The sequence below is a fragment of the Carcharodon carcharias genome, chromosome 10 (genome assembly GCF_017639515.1).
Source record: "Carcharodon carcharias isolate sCarCar2 chromosome 10, sCarCar2.pri, whole genome shotgun sequence".
In the NCBI taxonomy this organism is placed as follows: domain Eukaryota; kingdom Metazoa; phylum Chordata; class Chondrichthyes; order Lamniformes; family Lamnidae; genus Carcharodon; species Carcharodon carcharias.
Genome location: NC_054476.1, coordinates 66,987,948 through 67,007,940, shown reverse-complemented (window position 1 = coordinate 67,007,940; position 19,993 = coordinate 66,987,948). Strand labels below are relative to the sequence as shown.

Sequence of the window (19,993 nt, the reverse complement as noted above, 5' to 3'; positions counted from 1 at the left end):
CTTACATGTCTTAACGGGCTCTATCATGTGCTCAAATTCACCTTTCAGTCAAATGAACTTCCCTTCCTTGAGATACAAGTTGAGAAATCTGCCAGGGGATTCTCTATCATGGTCTACCACAAGCCTACCTTCACCAGTCAATATACGCGCTGAGATTCTTACAGTTCCACATGCTATAAGATTGGTTTTATTGGAATTGTAAATAGGGCCCGAGCCATTTGCTCACCATGCAAGCTTAATGCTGAAGTAGGGCACATCAAAGGCATCCTGCAGGATAGAGGCTACCCTCATTTCATGCTGTATATCGCTCAGACTCATGAATGGGCCTAAGGCCATCACTTTTGGCACTGAAAAGTGACCAGTCTACCTCGGATTAACCTGGAAGGGCAAAGTATCTCAAAAATTTGAGCAACAGGTGAAGTTAGCTGTTTCACGCTACTAATATACAGTAGCAACATGGGTGGTATTCACCATTAACAGGATGCTGCTTTCAAACCAAAAACATATTCTGCCTATGACACAAATGAGTAATGTGGTATATGAATTTCAGTGCCAGTGTGATGCTAGGTATGTAGGCCGAATGTCCCAAAGACTGGGAGATCGTATAAAACTGCATGATCCAGCCCCTGTTCGCAACGGGCAAGGTACAGACTGTAGCCAACCAGCCCAGTTTGCAAACCTCAAAGCTCAGTGTCCAACATTAGATGTGATTCCACGATTGGACAACATTGGCTAAATAATCCTCAGTGTACTAAGAATTACGCTGACAACCAATTTAAGACTGTCAGTTGGGCTCACAATGTGGCGCATTTGCGTGTATTGGAAGCTACATATATTAATACACAGCACCCTGTTTTTTGCAAGTGGAATGAACACGTACACACATTGCGCCTGTTTCAGCTAAACAAAATAAGTGATAATCATTTGCTGACTCATTTCTCGGGGCAATGCCTTGGCCAGAGTCAAGCTGCCTGGCTTAAATTTCAAACAATGTTTGACAGTTAACTGTCAGTCACTATCACTGATGCATTCCCTGTGGCAATGCCTCGACCAATCAGAGTCCACTTGCCAGTCATCACATACGGTATAAATTGTTCTTTTCCCCCATATTGGTATTCTTGTGAAGTGTACTGATGAATGCAAGATGAAAAGCTTTGACATGTCTCTTTTTTCAGCAATACTCAAATTGTTTCTTTTTAATCCAGTGAGCAATGTTTAGGTACAGGATCTCATTCTGAAACACAAATGAGGCATACATTATCATAAGATAATTAATTGTTTAATTTCATTTGGTGTGGGTTTTGTTTGTGATGAAGGTTGGGTAAAATTGAAGGCTCATTTCTTATATGCAGAAACCTGTCCAAATAATGTTAATAAACTATTAACCTACAACGTAGTGTTGTCTACGACTGAGGAGTAACTAAAGCCTCTTACCGAGAAGCCCACGTTGATACACAGTGCAGTACCTGCACGAACCACCATGCTGCTTGGCATTCTGGCATCCAGAAACCTGGGAGAGGCTGTAAGTAAAAATATTTAAAGTCATGGAGGAAATATTTTTTCCTGTCACATGATTGTCACTCATAGGGCCATAGAAACAGACAGATTTGTCAGAAGTTAATGCTGTCCATCTAGCTGGTCACTTCATTCAGATGGTGCTCCAGTTCAGTCAATGGTCTGGCTTTACTATTCAACCAAAATGAACCAGGCCACACAAAGACAGTCTGGTGAAGAAATTATAAATTAAATCTGTGTGATTTTGCCATGGTGTCACATGTTCTGGGGGGAGTGGTGGGGGGGTGGTGTTGGTGGAGGTTAAAGGCCAATCAGCTGTAGTCAGTGGCAATTGAAATTACAATTCCTTAATCCTTACTTGATCACTGGGGTCTTGATGCATACCCAGCACTTGAAAAAAATATAAATTTTTTGACCTGGACATCACTAGTACGGCCAATAACTCAGCTGCTCTTGAGAAGGCAGCAGCAAGCCTCCTACCTGTACCACTGCAGTTCAGTCATCAGGGATCCAGTATATGCTGCTCCAATAAACCCTGTACACTTCTTGATAGAACGATTAGAAAACTTAATGCACAGAAGTTTAACATGCTTATACTACAGTCCTGTTTGTACCATTTTTAAAGAAAGCAAGGATTTTCATTTATATGGCACCTTTCATGACCTCAGGACATCTCAAAGTATTTCACATTCAATGAAGTACTTTTGACGTGTAGTCACCAGCTGTTAACCTCACTATTATTTTCTCCTCTCATTCCCTAAAGCCACATGTCCCATCTACCTTGTGGTGTCACACCAAATAGCTGTCCTTCATGCTTAGTACAAGACACTGAGCACTCACAGCATATTTAACTATACAGCACATCTCAGCCAAGCCTGACCTCATCCTCACTCAACATCCATATTTGCATTTTCTAGTAATGATCACCAGACAATGATCAGGACTGGGCCCCTGGTGATTTTTTTTCATTGGATTGAACACTAAAAATTACAGTTTAAGGTTAGCAGGCAAATATTAGTCCAAAGTAGAGCTGGTGATGAGGTTAATAGCTTGAATTAGAACTTAAAGAGAAAATACCGTGCTGAATTCCATATAGAGGATAATTTAGTCAGAGTGCAAAAAGATGTGTAAGAAATAAAACCCAGTTTAGAACGGAGTGGGTAAGTCAGAAGACATCGGTCTGGCCTTCGCCTGGTCAAGTTGGCCATCAGCAGGTTGATGGGTCGCTCTGGCTGCCTGCTTGCCTCTCCTCCATAGTTATGAAAGTGTTGTTGGAAAGGGAACACATGGTGTCCACGGCATGCTTGAGGATCTCTTCAACTTGTGAGCACTTGGGGGGATTGGAGTGCATCATGGACTGGTGGGAAAATATTTTTGTCTGGTTCCACATACAATTTGAAGTTATTATTTATGCACCTTTGAAAGGAGTTTTCCTGGTAAACTGGAAAAAAATTGACATTACCTGGTGGTGGCATGGCATAGACACCTTTGCTAAGCTCTGTTGGTTCCCCCACGCCTCCTTCATTTACAGCTCTGATTCTGAAGAAGTACTTGCCTCGCTCCTGCAAGCCTCCCACAGTGTAATTGGTGCTGGTAATTGGTATCTTACTGCACTTTGTCCATTCTTTAGCATCTTCAGCCCTCATCTCTAAGATGTATCCCTGAGGCTCATCCCCAGAATCTGGTTTGTCCCAAGCTAGAGAGATGCTAGAATTGGTGGAATCCATCACCTTTATATCCTTCACCTTTCCTGGAGCACCTGGGTGACAGAGCCAAGGTTAGTTGTAACTTCCAAATAAGTCTTGAGAGTAAACAACATACTTTAATACAAGTATATTAGATTAAAAATAAACATGTGAGCACACAAATGAAAATGCAAAGATAGATTAAGACATTTCCAGTGTATGTATTATCCTGGTGCAGCTGAAAATTTGTTCATTAGGAAAATAAAAACAGAACAAATATAAGCCTCAAAATTGCTATTGGTGTGAAGCATTACACCACTGACAGTTGTGAGATACCAATCAGTAATTTTGGGAGTTTCAGAATCGGACTGATACTTACCTGCTGAAAACCTGTCAAGAAATTGCTACAGGAATTTTGCCCTAGTGATATGGTGTAGCTGTGCAAATTTTCATTAGGCTTGTTCTACATGATAGGGGAGGGCATATTGCTTGTTGAAAGAAGAAGCCCACAAAATTGTTGCATTCACACATTGCCTGCCATTTAACTGCTGCTCAGCTGTTTTACTGGTGCTGGAAAACCATTACCCAGTGCAAGCTCTCATCTGAATTATAGGGCCTGAGCAAGGCCCTCAACTTCATGACTGATTTTGAGTTGATTTTCACTTTATGACTGACCATTAGACCATTTCATGGGTTTGAATCTGAGTTTGAGTTCAGTTAATTGAAATCTGTTTACATGAAACCAAAAGGATTGTAGTGTACTGGGTATATTACTGAATTATTAATCTAGGGGCCTGGATGAATAATCTGGTGAACATGAGGTTATGGCAATTTGAGAATTTGAATTCAGTTTGAAAGAATCTGGAAATAAATAGCTAGTAAAAGTTGACAATGAAATTGTTGAATTGTGAAGCTTTTAGATTGCCATCAAAACTCTACTGGTTCATTAAAGTGCTTCAGAGAAAGAAACTTGCCCTCCTTATCTGATCTGGCCTATATGTAGCTCAGGTCTCATACCAATGTGGGTTAACTGTATTCTGAAGTGGCCTAGTAAGCCTCTCATTTGTATCAAACTACTACATAGCAGTTCAGAAATGAAAAAAAGGCCCACCACCATCTTCTCAATGCCACTAGGCAATAAATACTCAACTAACTAGCAATGTTCCCTCTAAGATGCACGGCTGTGCAACAATCCAGGACGTACTGTGAAGGGACGAACAGGCTGCATACAACCAACGTTCCCTTTAAGATGCACATGTGCATGATCCCACAACAATCTTAAAGGGACCACATGTGCAAAAAGGAATTAAAAACAGCTAAATAAATAATGTCTGAGAGGTAATTCTAACCCCGCAAGATAGGGCAGTTAGGAAGTTAAAATTTTAAAAATTTCAAAGCCAAATCTAATCCACTTTGAACCCACTAATTTTCAGCTTAAACTGGAGGAGGGATGTAGAGTGCTGAAGGTGTCAATCATTAAAAGCTTCTAATGAGATTATGGCCTGGAATTTTGTTCCCGGGTCAGGAGCGCAGAGTCAGGACATTTTCTGGCTCCGCAAACCTGATCTGGGAGAAAGTGGCCTGGAAGATCGGGTTTTCATTCCAGGATGGTGGGATTCCCTGGAAGCCAGGCTGAGCGACCCCAGAATGAGTGCAGAGAATGCAAGGTGCGGGGGCTGGCTGGGTGAAAGGTTTGCCTTGGCACTCCAGCACTGTATCAAAGTTTTAAAGTAAAAGAGAAAATCATAAAGCAGCCCTCAAGCCCTCACCTCTCACACACGCTCACATCCCCAAACACACTCCCCATGCTCCATCCATGTGAACTCATGCCATCTCATGCCCCACCTAACCTCATGGCCCCTCATAACCTCCACGCAAATCTATGGGAAGAATTTTCCCCCATTGGGGGGGAAGTGCAGGAGCGGGCGCGGGCAGGCACGCCTCTGATCGGCGCCCCCGATCGGAGGCGTGCTGCCATTTTAAGTGGGTGGGCCAATTGAGGCCCGCGCAGAATGATATCTGCCAGGAAGTGATATGCGCTCCCTGTGTGGGTTGTGGGGGGGGCGGGGGGGGGGAGATTCCCTCAGCCAGGAGTGCGCATATACGCGAAAGAGCACACCGATCTCCCTGAGGCTAAGTGCAGCCTCAGGGAAATCGGCTCAGAATTAAAACTTTGAAGGTAAATGTTAAAAATATTTCCCTGCCATGTCCCCACATGTGACATTATCACATGAGTTGGGACATGTTCATCACTTTAACTCAAACCTTTATTTAAAAACCCTCATGAAACCTCATTCCACCCGTGGATGAGGTTTCATGCTTTTTCTGAAGCCCGCCAGGGCTCCCAGTCTGCCCGGCAACCGTAAGGTTGGATGGGCAGGTCCAATAATTATGTTAATGACTTCTTAAATTGCCTCAATAGGCCATTCACAGGTCGGCTGGCACACAGCTGATTCGGCTGCGCCCCCGCCGACCTGAAAATGGAGATGATGCGGGCTGTGCTCAACGTCACCCCGCGTCATTTTACCCGTTGGCTAGTGGGCTCCGCCACCACCAACCACCACCCCCCCCAACACCCCAACCACCCCCCACCACCCCCGCTCGCTGACCTAAAGATCCTGCCCTATGTGAAAATCCAGGCCAATGTGTCTAGTTGCCTCCATTTTAATATGCTTCCTGTTTTTACTTACGTCAGCTGGGTTTCCCTGGCTTAAGGAAACCTGGCAGATAAATAGGGACACAGGACTAAGGAAAAGGAGTAGGCCATTTGATGCTTCTAACCTGCTCCGGCATTCAATAGTATCATAGCTGATCTGGCTGTCGTCTCAAATCCATTTTCCTGTCTGCCCTGACGCCCCTGCCCCACACCGATAACCCTTGACTATCAAAAAAGAGTTTAACTCTTCCTTAAATAAATTCCAATGATCCAGCCTCCACTGCTCTCCAGGGAAGAGACTTTCACACACTAATAATCCACTGAGAGAGAAAATTTTTCCTCATCTCAGTCTTACCCTTAAATGGTGTCCCCTAGTTCTAGTCTCCCCGCATGAGTGGAAACATCCTCCCGCATGTCCCTTGTCAAGTCCCTTCAGGATCTTATTTATTTCAATAAGATCACCTCTCATTCTTCTAAGCTCCAATGGGTTATAGGCGCAACTGTTCAATCTTTCTTCATAGGATAAACCCTTCATCCCAGGAATGAGTCGAGTGAACCATTTCAGTACTGCTTCTAATGCAATTATATCATAGAGCCATAGAGTCATAGAGGTCTACAGCAAGAAAAAGGCCCTTCGGCTGGTCAAATAAGCACCTAACTATTCTAATCCCATTTTCCAGCACTAGGCCCATAGCCTAGTGGCATCACAAGTGCACATCCAAATACTTCTTAAATGTTATGAGAGTTTCTGCCTCTACCACCCTTTCAGACAGTGAGTTCCAGATTCGCTCCAACCTCTGGGTGAAAAGATTCTTCCTCACATCCTCTCTAAACCTCCTGCCCCTTACCTTAAATCTATGCCCCCTGGTTATGGATCCCTCCATCAACCTGTCTGCCCTATCTATGCCCCTCATAATTTTATACACCCCAATCATGTACCCCCTCAATCTCCTCTGCTCCAGGGAAAATAACCCCAGTCAATCCAATCTCTCCTCATAACTAAAATTCTCCAGCCCAGGCAACATCCTAGTAAATCTCCTCTCTAGTACAATCACATCCTTCCTATAATGTGGATTCCAGAACTGCACGCAATACTCTAGCTATAGCCTAACCAGCATTTTATACAGTTCCAGCATAACCTCCCAGCTCTTATATTCATGCCTCAGCTAATAAAGGCAAGTATCCCATATGCCTTTTTAACCAACACAAAACCAAAAATTGCTGAAAAAACTCAGCAGGTCTAACAGCATCTGTGGAGAGAAAGAGTTAACGTTTCGAGTCCAGATGACTCTTCTTCAGAACTAAAGAAAAGTAGAAATGTGGTAAAATACATTCTGTGTAAGGAGGGTGGGATAGGTGAAGCTGGATAGAAGGCTAGTGATAGATGGAGGCAACGGAGAGATTGTAAAATATGTCATAAACAAAAGGACAAAGGGGTGTTGATGGTGGTGATATTGGCTAAAAGAGATGCTAATGATGACATTAAGAGTAGAAAGCAGGATGAGCCAGTGACAGATGGCCCTAGTGTGGTGGGGGGAGGGGAAGTTGTGGGAGCAAGGATCAAAATAGGCTAAAAGGTGGGGATAAAACAATGAATGGAAATAAATTTAGAAAATAATAATAGAAATAGGTGGGGAAAAAATTACATAAAAAAATTAGAAGATAAATATTTGAAAAAAGGGGATCAAAAGGGGTGAGCATGGAGGAGAGAGTTAATGATCTCCTGCCTTCTTAACCATCTTGTCTACCTGTCCCACTACCTTAAGGGACTGGTGGACATGCACACCAAAGTCCCTCTGATCCTCGGTGCTTCCCAGGGTCCTACTATTCATCGTGTATTCCCGTGCCTTGCTTGTCCTGCCCAAGTGTATCACCTGACACTTATCAAGATTAAATGCCATTTGCCACTGATCAGCCCATATGACCAACCTATCTATATCCTCCTGTAATCTAAGGTTATCCTCCTCACTACTTACCAACCCACCCATTTTCATGTCACCCACGAACTTACTGATCAACCCTCCTACATTCAAGTCTAAATCATTTATATATACCACAAACAGCAAGGGACCCAAAACCGATCCCTGTGGAACCCCATAGGACACAAGCATCCAGTTACAAAAACACCCCTCGACCATCACTCTCTGCTTCTTGCCACTCAGCCAATTCTGGATCCAATTTGCCAAATTGCCTTGGATCCCATGGGCTCTTACCTTCATTATCAATCTCCCTTGCAGGACCTCATCAAAAGCCTTACTGAAGTCCAAGTAGACTACATCAAATGCATTGCCCTCATCCACATATCTGATCACCTCTTCAAAAAATTCAATCAAATTAGTCAGACATGACTTCCCCTTAACAAAACCATGCTGACTGTCCTTGATCAATCCCTGTCTCTCCAAGTGTAGATTAATTCTGTCCTGCAGAACTGCTTCCAATAGTTTTCCCACCACTGAAGTTAGACTGACTGGCCTATAGTTCCCTGGTTAATCCCTTCCTCCCTTTTTGAATAACGGTACCACATTGGCTGTCCTCCAGTCCTCCGGCACCTCTCCTGTGGCCAGAGAGGTATTGAAAATTATTGCCATTATTTCAAATAAGGAGACCAAAACTATCCACAGTATTCCAGATGTAGTCGGAGCAATGCCCTGTACAGCTGCAGCAAAACCTCCCTATAGTTCCCTTACAATAAATGCCAACATTCCATTTGCCTACCTAATCACTTGCTGTACATGCATACTAACTTTTTGTGACTCATGTATTCGGATACCTAGATCCCTCTGTACCACCGAGTTCTACAATTTCTCTCTGCTTTTCCATTCTTTCTGTCAAAGTGGACAAGTTCACATTTTCTCACATTATACTCCATCTGCCAAATTTTTGCCCATCACCTAGCCTGTCTACGTCCCTTTGAAGACTCTTAATCTTCTATTAACAATTTATTTTCCTACCTATCTTGGTGTCATCAGCAAATTTAGCTACCATACATTTGATCCCTTCATCCAAATCATTGATGTAGATGGCAATGGCAAATAGTTGACACTCCAGCACTCATCTCTGTGGTACTCCACTCGTTACAGCTTGCTAACCCAAAAAAAAACCTTCTCTCTGCTTCCTGTTACCTAGCCAATCTTTTATCCATGCTAAAATATCACCTGCTACACCATGTGCTCTTATCTTGTGCAGTAATCTTCGATGTAGCACTTTATCAAATGCCTTTTGGAAATCCAAGTATACCACATCTACGTGTTTTCCTTTATCCACATTACTTGTTACTTCCTCAAAGAACTCTAATAAATTAGCTAAACACGATTTCCCTTTCACAAAGCCATAATGTTCTGCCTGTAGAATTTTCTACATATCCTGAAGATGACCTCCTTAATATGGATTCTAGCAATTTCCCTATTACAGATGTTAGGCTAATTGGCCTGTAATTTCCAGCTTTCTGTCTCCCTCCTTTCTTGGAGCAAGATATTATACTAGCTATTTTTTTATCACCTGAGGCCCTTCCAGAATCTAAGGAATTTTGGAAGATTATAACCAATGCATCTATTTCTCTGCAGTGACTTCTTTTTAGAACCTAAGATGCAGGGGATTTGTCACTCTTTAGGTCTAATACTTTTCCCAATGACTTTTCCTGAGTGATGGTGTTTGTTTTAAGTTCCTCACTCCCATTCACCTTTTAATTTTCAAGTATCTTTGGGAAGCTTCCTAAGCCTTTCACAGTGAAGACAGCCATAAAAAACTGGTTCAACGTCTCTACCATTTCCTTGTTTTCCATTATTTCCCCAAATTACTCTCTAGAGAGCAATTGCTCGCTAGAGACTCACTCTCTAGAGGACCAGCACAAATTTAGTTGCTCTTTTCCTAGTTAAATACTTGTAGAAACTCTTACTATCTGTTTTTATATTACTAGCTAGTTTTCTCTCACACTCAACTTTCTCCCTTTTTATTATTTTTTAGTCATTCTTTGATGGTTCTTAAAATCTGACCAATCTTCTGACCTATAACTAATCTTTGCAGATTTGTACAGTGTTTCTTTCAACTTGATACAATCCTTAACTTTTTTATTCAGTCATGGATGATGCATCCTTCTCAAACAGTCTTTCTTTCTTACCAGGATAATTCTTTGCTGAGTTTTTAAATGGTGGCAAAAATGGCTGGATCCATAAAGCAAGTGCTTTTACAGCACCTCTTGTGGAGTAGAAGTGTTTCTTCCCAGCCCTAAAGCTACCCTGTAAACCCCCCAGGTTCTGTGTACACTCCCCAATCTCCCCATGTCAATCTCCGGTCCACTTGACCTGTCTGTTCTGCCACTGCGTCCTTCTGCTGCAGACCTTCTCGCCTAACAGCCAATCAATCAGACTGGAAATTGGGCAGGGAACCCAAGTTTCCCATGTATAACTCCATCCTACCCTGCTCTGAGTGCACGGCCCAGGTTTCAAATGCCTGACTTCCAGTTAGATGAAATCATTCATAAAAGTAAAGCTTTGGTAAAGAGCATTCTGGTACTTCAAATGCCACAAAACATGTTTTTTCTGAAAAGTACAGAGATAGGTAATACTTCTTAAAGGAGCACTTTTAGCGAAAAATGATTATCCAAACCCTAAACTGAATAATCAGGTACAGTAGAAAAGGTTACTCACGGATGGGGTCTTTTGCCACCACTGAATTGGAAACACAGCTGGGCTGGCCAAGACCTGCACGGTTAACTGCCGTAACACGGAACTCGTACTCCACATCCTCCATTAGCCCATCAGATGTAAACTTATTGTCTGGAAAAGAAATGATATACTTCTACCAGGAATGAACTTTAAAAGCTTGTTTTAAATATACATAAAAAGACATGATCCTCTCAAGTTTTAGCATAGTGATTCCACATGTCATTTCCCAATTTCAGCTATGACATAAGTAAATAGTTCAGTTACTTCACCCTGAGCTACTATATTTTTAATTTGTGGATTTAAGTATATTATCTAATAATTAAATATTACACCATGTGCTCAATCCCAAAACTGGAATCAGGTCATTTCTAAACAATATTGTGGGAAGATTTCGTCCATTTGCTAATTACAACAAAGTAATGCAAGTAAAGTACAAATGGCAAATTATAAAATCTTTCACCAGTGTGCAAAACTATCTGTCTCTTTCATGTTTGCTCATGACATGGAGTCCTTCCTAAATTATGTACATCAGAAATAGAAAATGGGTGGGATTTTCCGGCCCCTGCTCGCCGCTGGGATCATCCGGTTCCATTGAAAGTTAATGGACTTTTGGTTGGGCTGCCGCACCTCCTGCAACGGATCCTGCCATGGCAGGGTTGGAAAATCCAGGCTAATGTGTTCTCTCTCATTGGAAAGATTAAAAAAACAGCTGTGAAAAGCTGTAAAGAACTGCAGACTCTTCCAAGAAGAACTTCAGAGTTAGCTCCTACAAAGAACTGCAGTTTACCCGCCCCTGCAAAGAACATCAGTCGCTTGCTGCAAGGACAATAGTCGTCAGGAACAGAATGGAGAGAAAGGAGGTCTGTCAAAAACTAACCTCATCATGAAAAACTGATTAAGACCTGGGCTTTCAGAAGTTATGTCGTTGGGGGAAGAGGAAGTCAGTTAAAGACCCTACTCCTCCATAGTTGCAGTTACTTTTTTCACATCCTGGGGAACGGTGTAACACCGGTGGAAATGAGGAAAATCCACTGGGTCCAAGGCCTCACCACTATCATTTTCACATGACAGGGGAGATGGTCCAGTGAAGGTGTAGGGGGAGGGAAATGCCAGTCAGGGTGGTTAGATGGTGGTAGGCCTCAACTAATTTATGTTCCCGCTGTTTTTGCCATGGTCCCGCTTGAAAATGGGCTGTATCATGGAGAAAAAGTCCAAAGCCTAAAATAATATCTTAAATATAACATTTTTGCTTGGAAAATGACCTATGACACATTCCAGTTCCTAACCAATTACAGGAATGATGTACTGACTTCCTGGGCAAAGGAAAAAGTGGAGTTAAGCATGGTAGCTAGAATAGGACCTTGAATTGGCTCCTTAGTGGCTGGAATCCAACGGTTGCTGCCTTTCTTCCTTCTCTCCACAACATAGCCCAGCACAGGGGCACCTCCATCCTTTACTGGTGGGGTCCATGTGATGGTGATTGCGTCCTTGCTAACATCTGTGACCTGGGGCTGAGATGGCATTCCAGGCGACTCTGAGAATATAAAGTAAGAAAAAACATTATTTTTTTCTTAATACCCCCACCTCTATTGGTTCCACATGATATCAAGGAATGATGGACAATTTGCTGATGTAAAGGGACCTATTTGATTGACAACCCCAGTTTCTGCTGGACATGAGGGGAAGAAAAATGGAGAAGAAATTGTTAGAGAAAGCATCCAACATTAGGACCCTAGTAATAAAGAACATGTACTTCCTGATGAAACCTCTGTAGCAATGTATCTTCTTAAGTTGCAAAATGGGCAAAATGTGTACATGGAGAAGGATGATTTTGACCTTATTGACTTGGATCAACCAAAAAAGAAAACAAGGCCTAATTATTCCTCAGAAGACATCATCATCTTGCTTTCCAAAAGACTGCTAAATAGCGAACAGTAAAAGATGAGAACAATCTGGGATCGAAGGACTTCGATGAGTGGGGCATGAGAATAATGACAATGACAACAATGTTACCAATAATAAAACCAGCAACAACTTACAGTTATACATTGTAAAAAAAATTCCAAAACACTTCAAAAGGTTGTAATTAAAAAACGGACACTGAGATAAGGAGGAGGAGATGTTTAGAAAAGTGACCAAAAGATTGGTCAGAGTGGTTTTTAGAAGAATCTTAAAGGCGGAGAGGGAGAAGGTTTAGGGAGGAAATTTGAGACCCTGGGGCCTAAGCAGCTGAAGGCACGACTGCCAAAGGTTGGGCAATCAAAGGAACAGGAAAACAAAAGATCAGAGTCAGAACATTGGAGATTTTGTTAGGGGCTAGAGAAAGAATACAGGGATAGGGAAGAGTGAGGCTATAAATGGATTTAAACACCAGAATTGAGATTTTAAAGTTTGAGGCTGTGTGCGACCAGTGTGTGTCAACAAGGGTACAAATGATGGGAAAGTAGGACTTGATGCCATATAAAATACAAATGCACAGCTCTAAATGGAAGGATGGCCAGGACAATCGATGGAACAGACAAGTTTGAAGAAGACAAAGACAAAAGCGAGGGTTTCAGCTACACATGGGCTGAGATCAGGGAGAAGGCACACAATGTTATGGAGATGGAAGTAGGTGGTCTTTAAGGTGGGGATAATATAAGGTCAGAAGCTGAACTCTGGGTCAAATAGGAGGCCCAGGATTGTGAAAAGTATGGGTCAGCCTGAGATGGTTGGACAGAGAGGAGGATGAAGTCTGTGTGAAGTGTTTAAAATCAGGAGTCAAGGATGATAGAAGCAAAAAACTGTGGATGCAGGAAATCCAAAACAAAAATAAAAATACCTGGAAAAACTCAGCAGGTCTGGTAGCATCTGCGGAGAGGAACACAGTTAACGTTTCGAGTTCGTGTGACTCTTCAACAGAACTAAGTAAAAACAGAAAAGAGGTGAAATATAAGCTGGTTTAAGGGGTGGAGGGTAGGACAGGTAGAGCTGGATAGAGGGCCTGTGATAGGTGGAGATAGCAAAAAGATGTCATAGACAAAAGGACAAAGAGGTGTTGAAGGTGGTGATATTATCTAAGGAATATGCTAATAGATGACATTAAGGGTAGAAAGCAGGACGAGCAAGGTACAGATAGCCCTAGTTGGCAGGGTGGGCTGATTTCTACTCTTAATGTCACCTATTAGCATATTCCTTAGATAATATCACCACCTTCAACACATTTTTGTCCTTTTGTATATGACATCTTTTGGCAATCCCCACCTATCACTGGCCCTCTATCCAGCTCTGCCTGTCCCACCCCCCAAACCAGTTTATATTTCACCTCTTTTCTATTTTTCCTTAGTTCTGTTGAAAAGTCATATGGACTCGAAATGTTAATGGTGTTCCTCTCCGCAGATGCTGTCAGACCTGCTGAGTTTTTCCAGGTATTTTTATTTTTGTCAAAGATGATAGCTTCAGTCCTTCTGTTTAATCGCCTTGAGAAGGTGCTTCGGCTCTCTGGTTGCAGAAGACTATTATTTGCTGGCATAAAAGGTTATTGCACAAGATAGGGGATCATGGTATTGGGGGTAATGTATTAGAATGGATTGAGGATTGGTTAACAGACAGAAGACAGAGAGTCGGGATTAATGGGTCTTTTTCAGGTTGGAGAGACATAACTAGTGGACTACCACAGGATCAGTCCTAGGGCCTCAATTATTTACCATCTACATTAATGACTTGCAGGAGGGGTAGAGTGTAATGTATTCAAATTTGCTGACGATACAAAAATAGGTGGGAGGCATGTTGCGATGAGGACATAGGAATCTGCAAGGAGATATAGATAGGTCAAGTGAGTGGACAAAAACTTAGCGGATGGGATTTAATGTCGGAAAGTGTGAGGTCATGCACATTGGTAGGAAAAATCAAAAGGCAGACTATTACTTAAATGAAGACTCCAAAAAAGTGCAGCACAGAGGGATCTGAGTGTTCTTGTGCATGAAACACAAAATGTTAGCATGTAGGTGCAGCAAGTAATTAAGAAGGCAAATGGAATTTTGGCCTGTTTTGCTAAGAGGCTGGGCTTTGAAAATAGGGAAGTCCTGTTACAACTGTACAGGGTGTTGGTGAGGCTGCACCTGGAGTACTGTGTACAGTTTTGGTCCCTGAATTTAAGAAAGGATACACTGGCATTGGAAGCAGTTCAAAAGAGATTCACTAGGCTGATTCCTGGGATGAAGGGGTTGACTTATCAAGAACGGCTAAACAGGTTAAGCCTTGATTCATTAGGGTTTAGAAGAATGAGGAGTGATCTTATTGAAACGTACAAGATTCTGAGGGAGTTTCACAGGGTAGTTGTTGAGTAGTTGTTTCCACTAGTGGGGAATCTCAAACTAGGGGACATAGTTACAGAATAAGGGGACACTCTTTAAATCTGAGATGCAAAGGAATTTATTCTCTCAGAGGGAAGTGAATATCTGGAATTCTCTACCCCAGAGAGTTGTGGAGGCTAGATCATTGAAAGTGTTTAAAAAGGAGGTAGATTTTTGAAATATTGGAGAGTTGTGGGATATGAGGAGCTGGCACAAAAGAGGAGCTGAGGCCTCGGGCAGATCAGCCATGATCTTACTGAATGGCAGGGCAGGCTTGAGGGGTTGAATGGCCTACTCCTGCTCCTATTTCTTATGTTCTTATGCTCTTCCAATTCTGTTGAGAAGGAATGGACAGCACATTTAAAGAGCATGACTAACATTTTCCCCCCGTTAGGGGGGGAAGTGCGGGAGCAGGCGGACGGGTTCCCAATCGGTGCCCCCGTTGGGGGCGCACTGACATTTTACGTGAGCGGGCCAATTAAGGCCCGCCCAGCGTCACATCCGCCAGGAAGCACTATTCGCTCCCTATGCTGGCTGGGGGGGGGGGGGGCACAAAGAGCGCACAAATCTCCCTGAGGCAATGCTGCCTCAGGGAGATCGGCTCAGGTTTGAAACATTAAATGAATATGAGAAAAGAATTACTGACATGTCTCCTTATGTGCCACTGTCACATGAGGTGGGACATGTCAATCGCTTTTATTTAGAGATTTCATACGAGTTTTAGTAACCTCATGAAATCTTATCCCACCTGTGGATGAGGTTTCATGTATTTTCAGAAGCTCGCCTGGGCTCACGGCCCACTAATCACTTTAATGACTTTTTTAATGGTCTTAATAGGCCTTTGACAGTTTGGTGGGACGCACGCCTGATGTCACCTTGCGTCATTTTACGCATTGGCGGGTGGGCCCCACCCCCACCCCCACCCCCCACCACCCCGCTCGCCGAACGGAAGATACAGCCCCATGTCCTGTGATCTGATAAGTTTTCTACTGCCCAAAATGCCCATGGTCTTACTTATATGAAGCAGCCCAATCTTAATTTTGGGTGGGAATTGTCCATGTAAAATTCAGCCAGCACTTATTGTTACAAGTTCCAAGAAAAAATATAATGTGCTTGATTGACCATTTATTATTGCAATCTAATATATTTCTTCCAAGCATCTGTAATACTGGTGAGAAGAAAAGACCTGCATTTTGGATATATTTACATCACTGTTTTGATGTTGCAGGGAACAAGAACTAGAGAGCACTTATTCTCTGTACTATTGGTTATAAAGTTATGACTACTTACCTAGGTAGTAATATGGAAAAATTAATATCAACTCACTTTCAGATCAAAGAATGCTTAGGTGAAAATATCCTGTGGACTAGTGCTTCATACAAAATGGATAATTTTGAATAGCATCAACTCAGTCATGTTTTTTAGTCTTAAACATGTGGTATTGGCCCACTGGTTGCATCATTGTTTTAAAATCTGTTCTGTCAATCACAATCACTGGGGAAAATGTACTTGGAAAACTATTGAATCTAAAGGCTGAGAAGTGCCCTGGACCTAATGGCCTGCATCCAAGGGTTTTAAAAGAAGTGGCTGCAGAGATAGTAGATGGATTGGTTGCAATCTTCCAAAATTTCTGAGACTCTGGAAAGGTCCCAGCAGATTGGAAAATTTCAAATGTAACATCTCTATACAAGAAAAGAGGGAGACAGAAAACAGGAAACTATAGGCCAGTTAGCCTAACATCTGACATAGGGAATTACTTGAATCCATTAATAGCAGAGCATGTCAAAAATCATATACAATCAGGTAGAGTCAACATAGTTTTGTGAAAGGGAAATTGTGTTTGACTAATTTATTAGAATTCTTTGAGGAAGTAACAAGCAAGGAGGATAATGGGAAACCTGTAGGTGTATTTTGATTTCCAAAAGGCATTCAATAAGGTGCCACCTAAAAGGTTACTACACAAAATAAGACCTCATGGTGTTGGGGGTAACATATTAGCATGGATAGAGGATTGATTAGCTAACAGAAAGCAAAGAATTGTGATAAATGGGTCATTTTTGGGTTGGCAAACTGTAACAAGTGGAGGGCCACAGGGATAAGTGCTGGGGCCTTAACTATTTACAATCTATATCAATGATTTCGATGAAGGGACCAAGTGTATGGTAGCTAAATTTGTTGATGACACAAAGATAAGTAGGATAGCAAGTTGTGAAGAGGACCCAAAGAATTCACAAAGGATTAAGTGAGTGGGTAAAAATTTGGCAGATGGAGTATAATGTGAGGAAATGTGAGCTTTAACAGTTCGGCATCTAACCTATAATTTTATACTGACAAACTGTAATTGTATGTTTGTAGCCATTCTGAATTGCCACATAGAATATATTTAAATGGAGAGAGACTGCAAAAATCTGTGGTACAGAGGGATCAGATTATCCTGGTACATGAATCACAAAGTAAGCACGCAGGTGCAACAAGTGATTGGAAAGGCAAATGGGATATTGGCATTTATTGCAAGGGGGATGGTGAATGAAAGTAGGGCAGTATTGCTATAGCTGTACAGGGCCTTAATGAGATTGCATCTGGAGTACTATGAACTCCTCAGAGAGAAGGATATAATTGCATTGGAAGCATTTCAGAGAAGGATCACTTGGCTGATTCCTGGGATGAAGGGATTGACTTGTGAGGAAAAATTGAACAAGCCAGGCATATACTCATTGGAATTTAGAAGAATGGAGTGGTGATCTTATTGAAACATACAAAATTCTGAGGGAACTTGAGAGGGTAGATGCTAGGAGGATGTTTCCACTTGTAGGGGAGACTAAACTTAGGGGGAGCAGTTTAAAAATAAGGAGTCTCTCATTTAAGATGGAGTAGAGAAGGAATCGTTTTCACTCAGTGGGTCATTACATTTTGGAATTTTCTACCTCAAAAAGTAGTGAAGGCTGGATCATTGAATATATTCATGGCTGAGTTAGACATATTTTTGATTGACAAGGGAATCAAGGGTTATTGTAGGGTGGTAGTGAGTGGGGGCGGCAGGAAGAAAAGTGAAGTTAAGGCTACAATCAGATCAATTATGATCTTATTGAATGGCACAGCATGCTCAATGGGCCAAATGGCCTAATCCTGCTCCTAGCTCTTGTGATAAATGAATAGCCATTGGTTTGGACACCAGGATTACCAGTCATTCAATTTAACTTGAAATCAGTTGTCATCTTCGTCGGTAGGAATTCCATTTGCATGATGATATGAAATTGTTACCCTTTCTGTAACACGTGCACTAAATGTCCCAAAGTATTATGCATGTTTACAAAGTATGGGTTTAGGGTGTTGTTGCAAATTTCAAAGAGAGGAAATGTTCACCTTGTAGGCCATGGGGGTATGATTATCATAGCTGGAATAATTCTGTCTTTCTGCTAGTGGAAATACAGTGGAGATGAGAATCTCACCAGTGAACAATTTGAAGAATTTTTGGGAAGTAAATAGTTTAATTTTAACTATTTGTAATTGTGATCTCAATTACCCTTTTAATTGTGATCTCAAATAAAATGCTTACATTTATGTCACACTGTAACTCTTCTTGAGAAATATCTCAAGTGCTTGAAGTAAAAAGAATACTTTGGAATTTAATAATAAATAGTCATTTGGTAGTACAGAACTGAGTATTGCTGAAGAAAGAGACATGTCGAAGCTTTTATCTTGCACTCATCAGGACACTTCACAAGAATACCAATACAAAGGGAAAACAACAATTTATACTGTATAAGCAGAGTGTGTCGATTGGTTGGAAAGTGTACTCTGGTTGGTAGAGGCGTTGCCATGGAGAATGTACCAGTTGATGGTGACTGACAGTTAACTGCCAAGCAACGCTTGAAATTTAAACTAGGCAGCTGGACCCTGATTGGTCAAGGCATTGCCCTGAGGAATGAGTCAGCAAATGACTGTCACTTATTTTGTTTAGCTGAAACAGCCATAATTTGTGTACTTGTTCTTTCTATCTGCCAAGAATAGGGCATTGTGTATTAATATATGTAGCTTCCAGTACACGCAAATGCACCACACTGTGAGCCCAACTGACAATCTTAAGTTGTCAACATAATTCTTAGCATATTGAGGATTATTTAGCAAATGTTGTCCAATCGCAGAATCGCATCTAATATTGGACGGTGTCAGAGTGCACTTGCCAACCAATCAGCACTCTCTTCACATACAGTATAAATTGTTGTTTTCCTTTTGCATTAGTATTCTTGTGAAGTGTCCTAATGAGTGCAAGACAAAAAGCTTCGACATGTCTCTTTTCTCAGCAATATAATTATATAGGAAAACGTGCTCATTATGACTGGAGAAAATAGAACTGATGGCTCCATGAACAGAGGTTTAATTTAGTATAGTGTACTAGTTAAGAATATGGTAGTGCCTTTATAAGGAAGGATTTAATTCTAATTTCAGCTTCTATAATCTGTACTGTTATTAATGATAGATTGAAAACTCAATGTGCACACTTACCAATGGGATCACCAGCTGAGATCTCTTCAGAAATGAGGGGATCACTCATTCCTTCACTGTTCACTGCTCGGATTCGGTACTGGTATGCTTGTCCTTCTTCAACCTTGTTGGTGGAGAAAGTTGTAGTGTTGCTGTCAACCTCACCAACCTTGATCCATGATTTTTTTCCAACAAGTTTCCTTTCAATTATGAAGCTGGTTATTTGTTTGCCCCCATTGTCACGTGGTGCCTTCCATTTCATTGTAATACACTTCCTAGTGTGCTCCAGGAATTCCAATTTTCCTTGAGGAGGTTTGGGTCTGTCTGCATTAAGTAAATGGAAAAGCAGAATGATTCTATGAGCAGTAAGGAACATCAATCTTCTTAAAGTTTAACTATGCATTTAGTGTTAAGCCATCATATTGAACTTTCTGTCAATTTTTTTGTAGCTCTGCAACTTTCTACGGGTGCTGTCAAGCTTGTCGAGTGTTGTTGTAGCTGTACTCTCAAATGGGTGGTTAGTATTCAATCATGCTGCTGAGCTGAGCCTTGCAGGTGATGAGAAGGCTTCAAGGTGTCAGGTGGTAGACAACTTGTCCAGTCTTTTCCCTGCTTTTACATCAGTGGTGCAGTTATGCCCCACTCAGTTAAATT

The 19,993-nt window shown here is 41.7% G+C and overlaps 1 protein-coding gene across 1 annotated transcript in view; it reads right to left on the bottom strand.

Moving 5' to 3' along the window:
- LOC121282840 (immunoglobulin superfamily member 22-like) overlaps positions 1-19,993 on the bottom strand; it is a 94,468-nt gene that overhangs the window by 10,894 nt on the left and 63,581 nt on the right. Inside the window, exons 14-18 of the mRNA XM_041196652.1 lie at positions 19,361-19,663; positions 11,881-12,054; positions 10,503-10,631; positions 2,978-3,274; positions 1,435-1,520 (exon numbers count right to left, since the gene is read on the bottom strand). Coding sequence (XP_041052586.1) covers positions 1,435-1,520; positions 2,978-3,274; positions 10,503-10,631; positions 11,881-12,054; positions 19,361-19,663 — 989 coding nt within the window. The remainder of the gene's footprint in view (positions 1-1,434; positions 1,521-2,977; positions 3,275-10,502; positions 10,632-11,880; positions 12,055-19,360; positions 19,664-19,993) is intronic.